The sequence below is a fragment of the Chiloscyllium plagiosum genome, chromosome 40 (genome assembly GCF_004010195.1).
Source record: "Chiloscyllium plagiosum isolate BGI_BamShark_2017 chromosome 40, ASM401019v2, whole genome shotgun sequence".
In the NCBI taxonomy this organism is placed as follows: domain Eukaryota; kingdom Metazoa; phylum Chordata; class Chondrichthyes; order Orectolobiformes; family Hemiscylliidae; genus Chiloscyllium; species Chiloscyllium plagiosum.
Window position 1 is genome coordinate 19982075 of NC_057749.1, and position 18848 is coordinate 20000922.

Genomic DNA, 18848 nt, shown 5'->3' on the forward strand with positions numbered 1-18848 from the left:
CTTCAAAATGTTAGGAGTTGCTTAAGAAGTACATTATTAGATTAGATTAGATTACTTAGTGTGGAAACAGGCCCTTCGGCCCAACAAGTCCACGCCGAAGCGCAACCCACCCATACCCCTTCATTTACCCCTTATCTAACACTACAGGCAATTTAGCATGGCCAATTCACCTGACCTGCACATCTTTGGACTGTGGGAGGAAACCGGAGCACCCGGAGGAAACCCACGCAGACACGGGGAGAATGTGCAAACTCCACACAGTCAGTCACCTGAGGGAGGAATTGAACCCAGGTCTCTGGCGCTGTGAGGCAGCAGTGCTAACCACTGTGCCACCATGTCGCCCCAATGGGAGTTCCCAATTAGGATTTGGGAATTAGAGGTACCATTAAGTGGTTTCATTCTTCGGGGTCTAGCACTGCCCCATTTCTCAGGGCTACCTACATAGTAGCAAATAGGCTATCCTTGATACATTTTAAAAGTGCCATCCTGTCTAATCCTTTCTCTCAAACTGATCCTGGTTAATTTTAGAATAGTTAAAATCCCTTCTTCAACTCAACTTTTCTGATTTGCTGACATATCTGTTCCTCCATCTCCCTCTGACTGTTGGGAGACCTGTAATGTAATCTTAGCAAAGTAACTTTTTTAAATGGAAGCTATCTGGGTAGATCTTAGTCTTCTATTGAGAAACAATCACTGTAGTTTTGTCATGCCTCCCACCTCTTACTATACTTCTCTAACCCCTTCCCACCCAATCCTGCCTGGAAAAAAATCCTATAACCTTGTAATCTTGATGTCGTCGTCCTGCCCTCCCTTCAACTGTTTGATTGCAACAATATCATTCCCAATTCTGATCAATGCTCTAAGCTTATTCAAGTTACCAGTTAAACGTCTTGAATTAAAAATATACAATTTAACTTCAGTCCACCCATGTGCCTAAATCTTCTCCATTTTGGACTGTCCTGGTATTCTTTCTAAATCTGATTTGACCTTGCTCCTGACTTCATGTGCCCCATGTCCTGCCAAATTTAGTTTAAACCTCCCCAATAGCACAAGCAAACTTCCCAGCAAGGATACTGAATGTGCCTTGTTCAGGTGCAACCCATCCAATTGACTAGCCAGCTGGTTTGCTATCTCGAGTAACACTAATGCATGAATTGAATCCCTCCCCTTGTTTTGTGACAAGATTGCTTCCAGATGAAACCACCACCAATTGTTTCTTGTTAGAGTGCTGCCCTCTGGTAGGACGAGAGTGACTTTACTGACCGTCTTTTTGATCAGAACTTCAATATCAGCATTTTGGTACAGTACTTTGTATGGAAATTTGAAGATTGCAAAAGTTGGATAAATGTAATCACTTTAACACTCTCTCTAGATGTGAAATATTTATTAGTGTTAGTGTTTCAGCTAGTACCAAATATTCTGAACTGGGTATATCCAAAAGGTGCTATTTCTTTCCACGTAAATCACAAATATTACTGGTAGGCATAGAGGTGGTGGCCTCATGCTATGGAGCAGCTGTTTGTACTCTGGTAAAATGTCAGCTGCCTTGTTGCTATTGTTGTCAGTAGAATGGAGTTTTCTTTGACCTCTTGCAAGTATCTGGTAAAGGCTAGTAAACGATTCTCTGCATGAGGCAAAAGTTACTTTTTTTTAAAAAAAAGTAATGAGCAGAGAGAGCTGACCATCCTGTCCCCTCATGTTTGGGTAAGTAGTGTGATCAATGAAAGGCTTATGCCCTAAATGTTCTCCTGCTCCTTGGATACTGCCTGACCTGCTGTGCTTTTCTAGCACCCCACTCTTGACTGATCGAGATGGGGGCTGGTATTTCGACTAAAAGCCTGTTCAAGTGCTTAGCTGCCTGAACTCCCTTCCAGATTGAAGATGAGGAAGGAGTCTGCAGAATGCTGCCATCACGAGCTGCTAGATCAGCACACCAAGCTAATTGCCCCTCTGGGATCTGTGAAATGCACTTGCTGTCCACAATTGTGGACTGTATAGTTTCTCCTGTCTCGACTTATATCTTAACTGTTGCTCAAGTTACTTAATTATTTGCTGCCTATTTAAGTTTAGGAGTTATAGAAACCCATCTTGTGTTAAAGATCAAGTACTATTGTAGACTTTGGTTCTATAGACAATAAATGCTTTAAGGGTCACTTTCACAGGCTTAACTGGCAATCTTGCTGGCAAGAGTACAAACTGCACTATGGCAAATGGGAGGTTTTAAATAGCTAAACTTGGGAAATGGTAATCTGTAAAATAACATTAATGCATCAACTCAACAGCTGATGCCATTTCCACCACACTCTCTATCTGGTTTCACCCACCTGGAGAAAGAGGACACCTACACAAGACTACTGTACAGAGCCTTCAGTTCTGCATTTAACATTCCTTAGCACCTGACTGGAAAACTGAGTCTGCTGGACTTTTGAATACTTCCCTGTGTGGTTTGCATCCTGGACTACCTGACTGGGAGACCTCTGTCAGCCCAGATTAGGAACAGCATCTCCAACACTATCACACTGAGCACGGGGGATGGGGGGGGCACTGCTGTTCATCCTGCTGACACACTGCTGTGATTCGTAGCTCAAATCACATGTTTGCTGATATGACTAGTGGGTCTCATCAGGAATGACCAGTCAACACAGAGGTGCAGTGGCTAACTGACTGATGTAGAGCCAACAACTGTCTCAGAACGTGGACAAAATTAAAGAGATGGTTGTTGACTTTAGGAGGGCATGGAGCAACCACACAGCTGGACATCTGCTCCCCTGTGGAGATAGTGAACAGCACCAAATTTCTTAGTGTCCACTGGTGGAGAATCTTACCTGGTTCCCCCAACACCAGCTCTGAAGCCAAGAAAGCATAGAAGCATCTCTTTCCTGCGTAGGTTGAGGAAAAACCAACTTCCCATCCTCTCCACATTCTACGGAGGTTTCATTGAGAGTATCCTGAGCTGCTGCATCACTGCCTGGTTCAGGAATTGTACCTTCTCTGATCGTAAGACCCTATAATGGGTAGTGACGATAGCGGAGAAGATCATCAGGATCTCTCTTCCCTCACCACACACTGCATCCAAAAGGATAAAAGTATTGTTGAAGATCCCTCCCTCAAACTCTTCTCCTCCTGCCATCTGGTAGAAAATACCAGAGCATATGGTATCTCATGGCTAGACCATGCACAGTTTCTTCTCCCAAGCCACCAGGCTCTTTACATGGTATGATCTCACACACCATCTGAAATTCTTTGCACGTCTTTGAATTGCTGCCAGTACAATGCCTATTAATTGTTCTTTTATTACTCTAATTTGTGTGTTTTGCACTTCTTATGCACTGTCACCCTGTGTAGTTTGTGCAGTCTTTGTAGTCCTGGAGGAACACTCATATTTACTGTACCAGTTGTATATAATTGGAATGACAAAAAGCTACTGTACTCTAACCATGTCCATCAGGTAAGGATTCCAGTTACTCCTACTCACTGGAATGTGATTTGACTTCTGGCTGCCCTCCTGAACTGATTCAGCAAATACATCCCATTTATGTCAACCACTGGGAGTTATAGGGAATCCAGCAATTCAATGAAGTTTAATTGATGATCCTGGTCTCTCGCACCTCTCTGCTCCATCCTGAAGTGGGATTGAGTGTGAATTCCTACATCAGAGGCAGGGATTTTATCATTGCATCACAATAATGCCCTTTACAAGGCAATAAGAGTTAATGATCATTTGCTGGAAAGCCCATAATCACTCTTCTGATTCTCTTTTATAAACACACAAGTCAGAAGCATCAGGAGGAAGTTTTTTTTTAATTCTTGGAATGTTGCAAATTCCAGAGTCAGGATCAAAGTAATATAAAGATAGAATAGGTAAGAATTAAGGCACTTTTACTTTAAAGATTTGGGTGCTACACCACTCAATTATTTTTTTCCTGAGTAGAAATGTCTGAAAAGTTCAATGAGAACTTATTTGATTATTCAATGTAGAAGTACCAGTGTTGATTAGTACAGATACATTTCCCCAATAAAAATCATTTTTTCTTCACTAGACCAAAAACCAAATCTAGTTTGCATATAATAAACAATAGTCCCATAGCAGTACTGCCTTTTTTAAAAAAATTATGAACAGCTTTAGTCTTCAGGTGAATGCTTTACTAAATATAGTTTAAGGTTACTGTGCAATAGTTTGTCCTGCATTTGAAATTAAATGTGCTGTTTCCCTTGTTCAAAGGAAATCGCCCTTCCTGTCATATTTTCCTTCATGTTTATGGCACCTAGTCTTTCAGCACTGCTCCTGTCAAAAGCCCCTTTGCCAATTTCTCCCCGTATGGAAACTTAGAACTGTGGGGACAATTTAGAAAGGGTTTTCCCACTTTTACGTTATGCCCACAGTTTTAAATTTCCACACAAGGGGAGAAGTTGGCAAAGGGGCTTTTGACAGGAGCAGTGCTGAAAGGTGTTTCTTTTGAGAGGTGTTGGTGGTTGCTTGCTGAGGGAGAACTGGGCAGCTTGCTGGTTGACCAGAGAATCAAGAGTTTTAGGGTTCAGGTTAAAAGTACAGTTGGCCTATAACTGGGTTGGTCACAGTACCTCAAGCCTATTCTGTTAACTGGTAAGACTAAGTGGCCTATTCCTATTCTTTTTTCAGCTCAGCAGGAAGCGCTAGGTTGAGAATTTTACCCTAGTTTGGTATCCTGGAACTATTGTAACATTTATGCAAGTGTATTTTTCCTCGAGTTTGGGGCCTAGCACTGTGATAAAGCTGTGTCTTTAAGAAGTGTGTTTTGTCTTGAGAGATTGAACGAGAGGTGACCGGGAGTATGTGGGAATATAAATAGCTTGAGGCCTTGGGGTTTACTTTTAAATTTGGAACAACACAAAGCCTGGGTGGCCGTATCCAGCTCTCCTGAACCTGGGTTTTTTTTTAAGCTTTTAGCTTCAGCAGAAGTCTTGGTGGAGTCTTTGAAGTCACAGCAATTTCCTCTCTCTCACACACTCACTCTCTCTCTCACACACACACACACCCCCTGGTCAGTTACAGCAAGAAGCTGAGGTTTCTTTTCCTACTGCAGGTGTTGCATGTGAAAATATTTTCCAAATTTGCCTTTTTGCCAGGGTTGTGTTTATGGGATGTTACTATACTGAAAGTTAATTAGTAATAGTTACTGTATTATTCTGTTAAGTTCTCCAATAAGTTTTTCTTAGTTTGTTCTTCCTTTTTTAACTATAGTGTCTGAATAAATTCTCTTGCTTAATGTTTGACCAGTCAAATTGCAGCTGGAACATAGCAGTTCACATTTGCTGTTTAAACTAAGAACGTTAGGGTCTAGGCTAGCTTAATATGAGGAGATCTGGTCTGGTTCATAGTGCCTGTGTATGTGCAATGTTTTTGAAATTAGTATCTATTAATGTTGCATTTATAAATACATCAAACAACATGGCCACAAGATTTGGACGGGTGATCACAATTATTTTTAATCAAACTGGACGGGTTGTTACCCACCTGCAGGGCAGGTGGATTTGAACTTGGCTATCTAGCCTAGAGGTAGGGACACTACCACAAATTAAATGACCAAAAGCCTGGTCACAGGTTTGAGTTCCTTTTAAAGGATAGGAGAGATTATGACTGAGTAATTCAGAAATTGAAGTCTGAACACTTGAGGGGTGGGGGGAGGGCTATGGAGGCATCAGAAAATTAATTCAAAACTACGCTCCTGCCTAAGCAATGTCCCAGGTCAGCAAGCCAGGGAGGGTGAGGGATTACATAATTCAAATTGGTCAATCCAGCAGAGTTTTAAAAATATGACAATGTGTTGTCATAACTCTCCATTAGTGCATCTGTTTATCATTGTGCAGATTTCATTCTCACTCTATTGCAATCCTCAATATGGATTATCCACAATTTTGGTATTTGCCCATTTTGAATCTGTACAGAATCCAAATGGCTTAGAAGTAAACATGTAAATATTGCACAATAGGGCCAGCCTTGTTCGTAAGACAAATGATGTTCTCAACAAAAGTTCACTATAGCTCCTGTTTCAGAAAACTTGATCCTTTAGTCAGACTGTCTCACTTTCAAAGTGTAACAGATGCACGTTGTCTTTACTCCCTATCTATTCAGAGTTACTACATGAGCCATGACCCTTCCTATTTATGGTGGGAGGTCAACAGAAGAACAAAGTACAAACTGAGGAAGGAGCTTATCACAAAGTTTCATGATCTGAACCTGAAAGTTGTCATTGTAAGCACAAACTGCATGGCATTTTGAGTTTACAATGTAACAAGTGAGGTTTTTTTTGAATCTCAGCAGAAGATCCTTATTTTATGGTGCATGCTTCATGTAGCCACGTTTGTCAACAATTTGTTTCTATTCAAAATATTCGTATTGGTCGTCTTTTGCAGTTACCCTTCATAAATAGGGCCATATTCCCTCTTCGAGCTTACGGCATCTCATTCCAGTACACTTCACAAGCAAAGGACAAATTGGAGTTGATGGGTTAAACGCTTACATAGGTAAAGGCACCAATGATAAATGTTCCAGTAACTTCAACTCTTCTTCTCAACTCAATTCAATGTGCTTAGTGTTAGGTAATTTGAAGCATGCCAGACCGCCGATGAAAAATATTACTGCAACCATGAGGATGGTCACACTGCAGTTCATGTCAACCAGTTGGCCAAACACCACATTTCCCAAAATGGAGGCAACGCGGCTGATACCAGTGAAAACTCCAAGTGCAGAAGACCTGTTGAGAGACAGTTTTTATTTCTTCAATTTTAAATTAAAAATCCTTCCACATAAAGGTACTAAAATTCTAAACATTTTAGTGGTGTAGTTGTACTTTTGAAACTCTAAACCAAAATTTCAAGTATAGTTATGGCAGAGTTAGTACACTGTCAAAGAAACAAATGGCCTCCTTTGCCACTGTCTTGTATAAATAGATTAACATTTCATGGGAAGGGCACAGATATTTAACATGCTGCCTATAAACTTATCATATATAGTTGTATTTATTAATAAGACATATCCTATGGAATGTTGAGAACAGCTTCAGCATAATCAAGGTTAGGAGCTATGGGAAATGGGTTGCATTAAATAGTCAAGAAAGGTGGTTCACATTGGGGCTCAACAGGAGATACAAATATGTACTTTTAGAATGAAACATTTTATTTTTCCACTAACTTAATCCAGACTAAGAATTTCTTTATGGAAGTGTAATGAAATATTTTCCAATCGGGCAGATTATTTTAAAGAATCTGGTAACTTTAAAAACAATTCATTGTTAGCAAACTTGAATCAAAATGTCCCTCAATCCTTCAAACTAGATGGTACTGTTGCTCAGTGGCTCATATCTGCCCTAAATTAACGAAACTTGAGATTTTCCATGATTAGTACTCTCCTCCATGCATTAAGAGTCATGTAAACTTTCCTTCCAGATATTAAACAATCCCCTATCAATTGATATTTAAGAGTAAGGAATTATAAAACACAAATGAGAAACTAAATGGGAAGATCTCATAATTTAAGTCCACAGCATAAAGCCAGTCAATATGCAATCAATATGATTTCAAGTGTGGCTCATTCTGATGCATGCTTTGAACTAGGAATATGATAGTAGGTTTCTGATCAGTCTCATTCTTGCAATAAAACTCTCCCAGTACAATGGTTCTCTCTATACTTGGAATTATTTTCTACCTCATCCCTATAATGAACAATAGACAAATGTTTGAGAAGGTGGAATACAAGGAGTAGACTCCCTCTTGATTTTTAAAACTGTAACTTACCGTAAGTTAGTTGGGTACAATTCTAACCCAATGACATCAAGTGAGTTCCAAGCAACAACTGAGATGGCACTAAACACACAGGACACTATCAAGCTCTGCGTTTTGGTCTTCACTTGCCAGATGAAAAATGCACAGATTCCTGACAGAAAAAGACTAGCACCTAAGGTCAGAGAATAAGTAAATAATCAACACCCAACTTGCCAAGTTAACTAGTCATCTACTCTTCAAAACACAGTCAATAACAACACTGCAATATTACTGGCTGTGATCCACAAGACCACTAGTATTGTAAAACCTGTTAACTAATAATTTAATTGTCTGCTTTTGGTGATGCATAATTGGAACAGGTACATGCAGCAAGTACTGTCCTGTTAATGATTCTTTGATAATGTGCAGGTAGGTGGAAGGCGCTAAATAAGAGCAAATATTCTTAATAGACACTACTGCTCTGAATAATAAACAGCTCTTCACACTGGGCTATCTCTCCATTCTATTCCCTTTCTTGAGCTCTTCCTGGTTGGTACTCACAGAGTAGAAATTTGCCTCCCAGCAGATCCATCAGTAAGATAGTGAAGATATTACCAGGAAGACTGGCAGCAGCAATTATAAAGCCTTCTTTATACACTGCAAAACAAAGGAAACAAATCACTTTTAAAATTCAAACCAGAAAGAAAAGGAAACAGCAGGTGTGAAAGTTATCAAAATTAATTGCACAATTCCATATGTAAAAGATCCTGAGGATGGCATTTTTTTTTAAAAGTCTGCTGGTTATTCCAAAGGTTGTGTGTGTAAATGCGACAGGGACAAACGCACAAAGGAACAAGGGATTAATCAGCCCCACAAAATATACACACTATTTTGTTCGAGCATGTGGAGTAGTAACAGGCATATTGATAGCATGGGTGGGAAGCTCCTGCCCAGGTCCAAAGGCAGCAGCCATCTCTGCCAGGCCCCAGTGAAGGCAAAGCACAAACATCAAAAGAAGCGTGTGGAAACCTGAGCATCCCATTTTACTCAACTCTTCAACTACCCCCAGCCTCGCCTGTGGCAGGGTCTGTGGAGTCCTCCCAGGATCCCTAACTCTGGAGTTGGGAATGTCATCCTCATATTGAGGTTCTCCCTTGGAATGAGGAGGGGGTCCGTGAGAAGCATAGATAGCAGTGTAGGCCAAAGCCTCCAATAATTATGGAATACTGTGCAACCTATCCTGTTATTTCACCTTTACCTTATATCCACTGATCTTGCCTTACTCATGGTCAGGCTAGGTGGCAGAAGTGCTGTGAGGTACACAAGAGTTTCATTTCTTACAGGGATAACTCAGAAAAATGAGAAGAAACATAATGAAAAAGAACCTGGGATAGTTTAGATGAACAGTGTCCATTGTCACTTCTCAGGAGCAGAAACCTGATCCTGCCCAAAGGCCACAAAAGCTGACTCTAATATCTAACTTCCATATCCGCCACAGATTCACCTGCACCTCCACCCACATCATCTACTGCATCCGCTGCAGCCGGTGTGGCCTCCTCTATATTGGGGAGACAGGCCGCCTACTTGCGGAGCGATTCAGAGAGCACCTCTGGGCCACCCGGACGAACCAACCCAACCAACCTGTAGCACAGCATTTCAACTCCCCCTCCCACTCCACCGAGGATATGCAGGTCATTGGACTCATCCACCGCCAAACCACAACAACCCGACGGTCGGAGGAGGAGCGTCTTATCTTCCGACTGGGAACCCTCCAACCGCAGGGGATGAACTTGGACTTCACCAGTTTCTTCATCCCCCCTCCCCCCACCTTGTCTCAGCCGGATCCCTCCAGCCCGGCACCGCCTTCCTGACCTGCAGTCTTCTTCTTGACCTCTCCGCCTCCATCCTACTCCGACCTATCACCCTCACCTTGACCTCTTTCCACCTATCACATTTCCAACGCCCCACCTCCAAGTCCCTCCTCCCTACCTTTTATCTTCTCCTGCTGAACACTCTCTGCTCATTCCTGAAGAAGGGCCTGTGCCCGAAACGTCGAATCACCTGTTCCCTGGATGCTGCCTGACCTGCTGTGCTGTTCCAGCAATAAAGTTTCAACTTTGATCTCCAGCATCTGCAGACCTCACTTTCTCCTCTAATATCCCATGCAACATTTACAAAACAAAACTCTACCCAAGCTCAGTTATTGTCTGGAGAACCAACAGGAAGGGATAAGGAGACTGAAAATGATGGAGTGTAAATATGGACTGCAAGACAATTCCTGAAAAATATCTGAAGTGAGGAGGGTATGAAAGTATCCTGACTGACCATAGTCCTGGCGGTCAGGGTCACAGCAGCAATGTTAGCTATACACTGCAGCTGATGCCAGACATAACCTGAACATGGGAATTACTAGATAAATAAAGGCCAAAAGATCCATCTTGCTCATCACCTCCAATCATTGCATCACACAATACAGCAAGAGTTGAATTGTTAGCTTATGTATCTATCAATCAGTCTACAATAGGAGCAGGAACAACATGACGTTTCACTGAATCCCAGTAAAAAGCTTTGGGAATCTTAGGATTCAGTCACTTGCTGCTCCCACACTCCACTTACCATGTCATTTCACAAATTACTTAATAGATTGGTTCCAGGTAAGGAAGGACTTCCTTGAGGAGAGGTTGAGTTGGTTGGGCTTGTGTTCATTGAAATTTAGAACAATAAGAGGCGACCTTATTGAAAAATATGCAGTGGCAGCACGGTGGCTCAGCGGTTAGCACTGCTGCCTCGCAGTGCCAAGAACACAGGTTCAACCCCAGCCTGAGGTGACTGTGTGGAGTCTGCACATTTGCCCCGTGTCTGTGTGGCTTTCCTCTGGGTGCTCCGGTTTCCTCCCACAGTCCAAAGATGTGCAGGTCAGGTGGATTGGCCGTGCCAAATTGCCCATAGTGTCCAGTGTAAGTTAGATGGATTAGCCATGAGAAATGCAAGGTTACAGGTATAGGATAGGGGAATGAGTCTGCGTGGGATGCTCTCCAGAAAGTCGATGTGGAGCTGTTGGGCTGAAAGGTTTGTTTCCACACAGTAGAGATTCTATTCTTCGGGAACTTACAATAGATGGTGAAAAGTTGTTTCCCCTTGGGGGAGACTCGAGGACCAGAGGTCATACTCTCAGAGTAAGAGATCACCCAATTAGGACCAAGGTGAGGAGGAATTTCTTTTTTTGAGAGGATAGTGAATCTCTGATTTCTTATCGTAGAGGATCGTCAAAACTGAGTACTTAGTAATCTGTCTGTCTCAGCCCTGAATATACTTAAATCATAAGGGAGTTAAGGGTTTTGAGGATAAGGCAGGTATATGGAGTCAAGAATGATCAGAACAGTCATAATTTTATTGAACGGTGGAACAGACTCAATGGACTAAGTGGTCTGTTTCTGCCCCTACATTTTGTGGTCATATACTTGTCAATTTGGATCCTAGCAAATAGTGGGATAAAAAAGAAACAACAGACGACCTTCCTTTGTGGATTATCTAGGCTGTCTTACAGCTCCTTCCATACATTAGTTGCTGCTGCCCATACAATTAATAGCCACCACCTGTTTTTTCTTGAACTTAAATAAAAACATTAACAAATTTTACAACATGATTAAACAGACATTAACAATACTAAAGGGGGTTCTTGTCGCACAGTGGTAATGTCCCTACCTTTCAGTCAGGAGGTTCGGGTCCAAGTCCCACTTCTCCAGAGGAGTGTAATAACATCCCTGAACAAGTTGGTTAGAAAATATCTGCTTGTGTCCCAAAAGATCACTTTCTGAAGAGACACAATACCCTTTACAGTGTGTATTGCAGGATGGAATACATCAAGAAACTGTAATTATATTACCGCAGATATGTCCTCGCACTATGTCTGACCTCTGCAGTGAAGATAGAGCATGAGGGAAGAGGCATTCAAAGTTAAGAGAGCATAACCCACAGGGAGAGCTTACTGGAACATACGCTTCCCACCGTTAAGACAGTTTCTGATCCTCAATCGAAGAACATGGGTAAAGCCCAGTGAGGACTTCCGCTCAGGAACTGCTAAAAGTCCCAAAGGAATTTCCCAGTCCACAACTGGATGGGATACATATTGAGGGATATGGACCAAACGCAGGCAAATGGAACTAGTTTAATTGCGAAAACTGGGCGGCATGGACAAGTTGGACTGAAGGGCCTGTATCCATGCTTTAAACCTCTTATGTCTTCCATGCATTTGTTGTAAATAAGCCCCTGATATATTCAAACTCTGTATGAGATGCTGGGAGCAGTATAGTCTACTATGCAGCCACACATTATTTCGATTGAATCTGCACTAAGAATATCTCAGAAATGAAAACTCAAAACGTGAATAGCTGAGTCGCTTCCAGATGAAATGGGTTGGACAAATGAACTTTTAATTGGAAAAGGATCAAATTCCTCCTCCCAGATGGACTCCAGAATGAGAGAATCAAACTCAAGATGACACTCACCCACTGTCTTCACTGGATAACAAGTGACATTCTCCACACTTCCTTCACTGGAGCTGCTCCAATTACTCGAGCACGCAGAACCACCTCCGATCTCGATCCGTTTGAGAAGCTCGGGAAACCACATCCACAGACCATAATACCTGGAAGAAGGGGAATAAGAGAAAACAGTCAACCAGCTACCTAAATTCCAAAGGCCAACATAAACACACTCGGATTTATGTGGGCCCTACCATAACCTGAGTCAAGAAAGTGCTGCTTTAAGTGTAGTTACCATTGCAAGCCAGGAACTGTGTCAGCTAACCTGTGCAGAGCAAGCTCCCAGAAACAGCAATGTTTCAACCATGACGGTTCAGATGAAAATATCACCCAGGACATTGCTGAGAACACCCCTGCTCTTAGAGGAATCTATACTAGGAGGCCATTTGATGGATAGCTGATCTCTCAGAGAATCAATGATGAGTGCAGTGGGTAGGTGGTAGAGTTGAATGACCCTCTTGTCTGTCCTCCTCAAGGCATCTCGACAGTACATGCACACATAGGCCTCAGGCAGGGAGAAGATTAGTATTGGCACCAATGCCTCCACCAGGTAACAGCCTGACCACACGCACTATTCAACCTCACCTCCCAGGAATGGCTCATGGGAATGTTATGAAGATGTGGATGTAGTGTACCTTTAAGAGAATAAAGGCTAGCAGTGACAGCACCAATTCGGGATTTGAATTGGTTTTGACAAATTTGAATATATTTGGGTGTATGAAAAATCCTAGCTGTTTAAACACTTGCAGGTTAGGGTCCTCGATCTTTAAATAAAATGGAGGTGAGACAATTTGTTTAATTTTGGTGTCTTGTGGTTGATTAAATTAAAAGAAAGAGAAATTGCTCTTAAAGTTGCTGAAGAGGTTCTGAACTTTGAAGATGATTCTCAAGAAAATTTAGAAGGAAAGAAAAAGGCCATACTTTTAAAATTAGCAAATTAGTTCGATTTGGGTTTAACCAAGGACAAAAGTAAAGCTAAAATTGTACGGGAATTACTCAAACACTCAGGTGTTTCAGAGAAACAGATAAGTGCAATAGAGGTAGAAAAATTAAAATAACAATTGAGGAAAATGGAGTTAGAAGATAAACAAAGGTGGAGAGAGAGAGAGCGGCACCTAAAGAGGGCACAGTGTAGAATGAAGCAGGTGGCAAATAAAAGCTCTGAGACTCGGACATTTTCCCGAGGAGATAACATGTTAGTACTGTTACCAGTGATAGGAGATCCCTTCAAAGCCAAGTTTAGTGGTCCCTATCAAATTGAGAAAAAGTTGAGTCAGGTGAACTATTTAGAAAAGATGCCAGGTAGAAAGAAAAGGTATCGGGTATGTCATGTGAACATGCTGAAACTGTATTACACTAGAGAGAAAGAACTGGAGAAAATGGAGGTGTTAGTTACAGAATGAGGAATCAAATCTATTTGATATGGATTTTGAGGTGCCTCAAAATAGATTAAAAAATGAAGAAGTTCTTGAGGTGTGGAATAGTCTAATAAGCTAACTGTCAGGAGCATAGAACACAGTTGGAAGATTGGTTGCAGCATATGTAAGAATCAGATGGGGAGGACTAATGCTATTGTACATGAAGTAAATGTAGGAAACATTGCTTCGATAAAACAACATCGCTATCGGCTTAATCCTTTCAAGGTCAGATGGGTTCAGAAGGAGGTGGAGGCCACGCTTGACGAGGACATCATCGAACCAAGACAGAGAGCGTGGAGTTCACCAATCGCCTTAGCTCCCAAACCGGACGGGACTCAATGATTCTGCGCGGATATCAGAAGGTCAATGCCATTACAAAATCGGACTCATATCCAACTCGAGGACTGTATTTGGAAAGTCGGACAAGCCAGTTACATCATCAAGTTAATGCGTGGTTACTGGCAGGTACCTTTATCAGAGATGGCAAAAGGAATTTCTGCGTTTGTAATCCCAAATGGGCTATATCAGTTTAAAGTGATGCCCTTTGGAATGAAGAACACACCCGCCACATTCCAAAGACTCATGAACGCAATTGTGGCTGGGTTAACAAACTGTACAGTCGGTTTAGTAAGTCCTGGAAAGATCACAGGGTACAGTTGGCAGAGCTCTTTGCACGACTACGAGAAGCAAAACTGGTGATAAACTTAAATAAAACAGAATTTACGAAAACAGAGGTGACGTTCTTGGGACATAACATCGGTCATGGAAGGTTGACCCCATGGAACGCAAAGACGAAGGCCATCGAGGAATTTCCATGACCAACCTTGAAGAAAGATGTGCTTTGATTCTTAGGACTCAGTGGATTCTATCAGAAGTTTGTTCCAAACTTCAGCAGTGTAGTTGCACTGTTAACCGATTTGCTGAAGAGGAACACAAAGTTTCGGTGGACACAACAATGCCAGGAGGAATTCGACCATTTGAAATCAATATTAAACGCCAAACCAGTTTTAGTATACCAAATTTTTCAAAACCTTTTAAAGAAGGCATCAATGCTAGTGACATTGGAGTTGGAGCTGTACTCCTACAGGAAGATGAGGATGGGATTGAAGTGCCAGATGGTTACTTTTCGAAGATGATCAACATCCAGCAAAGGAAATACTCCACGATCAAGAAAGAACTATTGAGTTTGGTACTGGCCTTACAGCATTTTAATGTGTGTGTCACGAACAATGTGTCGCAGATGGTTGTGTATACTGACCACAATCTGCTTACATTCTTAGAACGCTTCAAAGACAAGAATATGAGACTATTTCATTGGAGTCTTATGTTACAGACTTTTAATTTAAAAATCATACATGTTGCGGGTCGGACGAATGTAATTGCAGATGCATTAACGTGGATTTAACTGATAGAATTTAGACAAGATTTGTCTTTATTAATGTGACACAGGTACACGGGAAGAAGTTAAGATGGACTTATATCAACATTATCTGTATGTTAGGGTAATGTGTTTAAAATGTAGAGAAAACAAAGCTATCTTTTCATTATGCTGGTTCATTTTTTTCTTAAGGGGGGAGGCGTTATGAAGATGTGGGTGTACTGTACCTTTAAGAGAGTAAAAGCTAGCAGAGACAGCACCAAGTGCTCTCAATAAGACACAAGGTAACATGTGCTACAGCTACTGGGGTAGCGGGTTGCCTAGAAACGACAAAACAGATTTGAATCAGGCCAATCAGTTTAAATTATACCCCGAAAAATACCAAATCCCAATCAAGTTTGAATTGAGTATATTGACAATCTTGAAAGCCAATGACACAATCCTATACTTTGGGGTATAAGACTTGGGAAAATGGGAGGAGAACTATCACCACTCCTTCTAGAGAAGGAGTGTGCACAGAGAGAAACCTCAACACTGACCTGAAGAGCCATTCTACTGACGAAGATAAAAAGAAGATTCGACCGCTGGCTGGTACTTAAATTTGTATTTTCTGTAAATCTTAATTGGGAGTTTTATCAGACTAGTATTATAGAAGGGAAGGTAAAATAGGTTAGAGGAAGGAATTGTAAATAGTTGTTAGTTAATTATTCTCTGTTATACATTAAGAAATAAAGTTGTTAGTTTTTACTTTAAATAGTTCTTGGCCTAACAAATTTTTACAGATTACTGCATGGGATAAATCTTTTCAGTGTTGCTGGTTTTAAATTAAGCAGGAGGGTAAACAGTTTGGGGGCTCATCCAGGATTTGAACCCGGGTCCTGTCTCACATCCACAGACCTGGTCCCCAGCGTAAATCAACAGCTTTTGGAACGGAAACTCGCAGCCCAGTTTGCTGAGGGCTCTGGTGTCAGGCCAACTCACCCAAACGAGATGCTGAAGAAGATGCTGGAGAGAACAATTGATGTGGTGCGCAGTTTTTGGGCAAGAATCTTCCTGATGGGATCCAATCCCTGGAAATAAGAACAGGACTGTTAGCACCACCTTCTGAGCAGGACTTGGGTCTGCACTGATGTGCATCCACGAGCTTCAGGAAGTAGACGTTTACGTTAAAAAAAAGGGATCTGGTGACAGTGTGTGTGTGGAGTTTGCACATTCTCCTTGTGTCTGTGTGGGTTTCCTCTGGGTGCTCCAGTTTCCTCCCACAGTCCTAAGACATGTAGGGTAAGTGGATTAGCCGTGAGAAATGCAGGGTTACAGGAATAGGATGGGGTATCTGGGTGGGACGCTCTTCAGAGGGTCAGTGTGGATTCGCTGGGCTGAATGGCCTGCTTCCATACTGTAGGGATTCTATGGAGAGGGAATTAACAGATATGAAGGAGTGATTCCTAATGGTGAAATGTAGGGCTGGGCTGATGTGCTGTGGAGGGCCCCCCCGATCAACACTGGAATCCTATTACACTGGGTACCACAAGGTCTTTTCCTCTATACTTTCTCTCTGATTCTTTTGCCAATTATTTTAAATGCATAACCTCTAGATACTCAACCGCCAGGGGAAACTGATTCTCCCTGCTTGCTCTTTCAAAGCCCCTTGACAATTCATTAGGTCTGTCCTTCACATTCTCTGCTGTATGGACAACTCCAGCTTCTCCTGTCCCTCCATATATCTGAAGCCAATCAGCCCTGATGAACCTCCTCAGCACCCTCTCTACATCGTTCCTGAAAGAGCAATGTGTAGATTGGGACATAATACTCCAGCTGAGCCCAACTTGACATTTTCTCAAGGTGTGGGTAAACCCCTTGCTCTAGCATTCACAACCTATAAGTACAAAGGTTGGAGACTGCGCATATTTTCTCAGCCACATGTTCAACCTGCCCAGCCATCTTCAGCCCCACATCCCTCTGCAATTTCTGCTGCAGCTGCCAGTGTATCTGCTGTTATGGTGCCACCCTCAGCCACTTAGTGCCATCCTCTCACATCCGCTCTGGTTTGTCTGCAACCGTTTTGGGACATTCATTGCCTCACTACATTGAGGTCAGCCCTTCACGTAGCTCCGTACGGGACCCTCTGGTTGCTGCCGCTTTTCCTGATTGTTTCGCTCTGGGAGATTATATTCCCACTCGCCCAGATCAAAATTACTCATCAGGTAGCCGCATACTTCAATGACTGCAACTATTCTGCTCATTATTTACATTACCCATAGACATCCAAATTACACTTACTTCACCCAAGTGCAGGTCATTTCTAGACAAGCGATACAATAGTCCCTGGGTGAACCCAATGCACCCCTTCCCTCCAGTCTAGACAACATTTGATCACCACTAAACTCTTAACCAATTGCACACCTGGATTGTCTTCACCCTCCCAAATAAAGCTGTTATCCAGGATATCTGATCAAATATTTTTTGAAAGACCCAGTAACAAATAATATCTATTGTGCTATGTCTACCAATTTTCTCTTTTTCTTAAAATAACTCCATCACTCAGTTTTCCTTTCACAAATCTATTCTGCAGAGATCTTATTAATCCATCCCTTCCCAATTAAGAATTAATTTTATCCTTAACAATAGTCTCTCAGTGTTTCCCTGATATTCAGGTCAACAGTTAAGGTTAACCAATGTAACCAATATGAATGGCCAGGTCATTACCATGTTGCCCTTTGCGGGACCTTGCTGTGCACAAACTGGTTGCAGCGTCACAATGCGATCTCACTAAGAACATGAAAGGCATGGTCAAAACATATTTATTTTTTCTTCCAATAATCGACAAACTTTAGTATCAGACTTCTTGCTGAGCCACTGAAAAACAGCAGCTTGGAATCTGTACCTTTATCATCTGCTGCTTAAACCAATTAGTACGACTTTCATACGTCCTTGCATTGCTTCTCTCAAGTGGAGGAATCGCCAGCCGCTGAACCTGGCAATCAACAAAATAAAAGCTGATGGAAGCCAGGAAATATAGAACTTCTGATTGTGTTCATTGAAATAAACCAGGAAATGCAAACATTCCTAATGAGAAAAACAGGGGGTGGGGGGCCGCGGGTAGGAGTGAGACAGAGAGGGGCAGAAGCATCAGAAAGACACAGAAAAGAGCATCAGAGGGCAGGAGAATGAGAAAGCAGGAGAGAAAGCTGCGAGACAGCCAGAAAAAGAGCACCACAGAGTCCAAGAGAAAGAAGGAGGGAGAGAGAGGAGAGAAACAGCAGCAGTGAGAGAGAGACAGAGCAGGAGTGAGAGAGTATATATGAAAGTATGTGAGAAAGAGAGTAGGTGTAGCTGAGAGAGAGAGAGCAGGGATGTGAGAGATGTCAGGAGCATCAGACAAAGACAGAGAGGAGTGTCAGAGAGCAGGAGAATGAGAAAGCAAGAGAGACAGCCTGAGAAAGAGTTACAGAAAGTGTGTGAGTGTGAGAGAGTGACGGAGTGTGTGTGTGACGGAGTGTGTGTGTGACTGGGTGTGTGTGAGACTGTGTGTGTGTGTGTGTGTGTGCGAGACTGTGTGTGTGACTGTGTGTGTGTGTGTGTGTGTGTGTGTGTGTGTGAGAGAGAGAAAGAGAGGAAGAGAGAAAGAGAGAATGAGAAAGCAAGAGCAAAAAGCATGTAAAAGTGCACGTAAATGTGAGCACATTTGTGTCTAGAAGTGAGGGCAGGAGTACAATTAAAAGAAAATGAGCATTAACACAAGTGAGAGTGTATTCCAGTGTGACAACC

At 42.1% G+C, this 18848-nt stretch overlaps 1 protein-coding gene across 2 annotated transcripts in view; it reads right to left on the minus strand.

Annotated features, from left to right (window-relative positions):
- Positions 1 to 3782: 3782 nt before the first annotated feature.
- The window catches only part of sv2 (synaptic vesicle glycoprotein 2), a 71254-nt gene continuing 56188 nt past the window's right edge, over positions 3783 to 18848 (minus strand). For both annotated transcript variants that reach the window (XM_043680552.1, XM_043680551.1), the window contains 6 exons: positions 17965 to 18054; positions 16062 to 16150; positions 12249 to 12388; positions 8302 to 8397; positions 7774 to 7933; positions 3783 to 6734 (listed from right to left, as the gene is read on the minus strand). In XM_043680552.1, the coding sequence (XP_043536487.1) occupies positions 6551 to 6734; positions 7774 to 7933; positions 8302 to 8397; positions 12249 to 12388; positions 16062 to 16150; positions 17965 to 18054 (759 nt within the window). In that variant the 3' untranslated portion in view covers positions 3783 to 6550. The remainder of the gene's footprint in view (positions 6735 to 7773; positions 7934 to 8301; positions 8398 to 12248; positions 12389 to 16061; positions 16151 to 17964; positions 18055 to 18848) is intronic.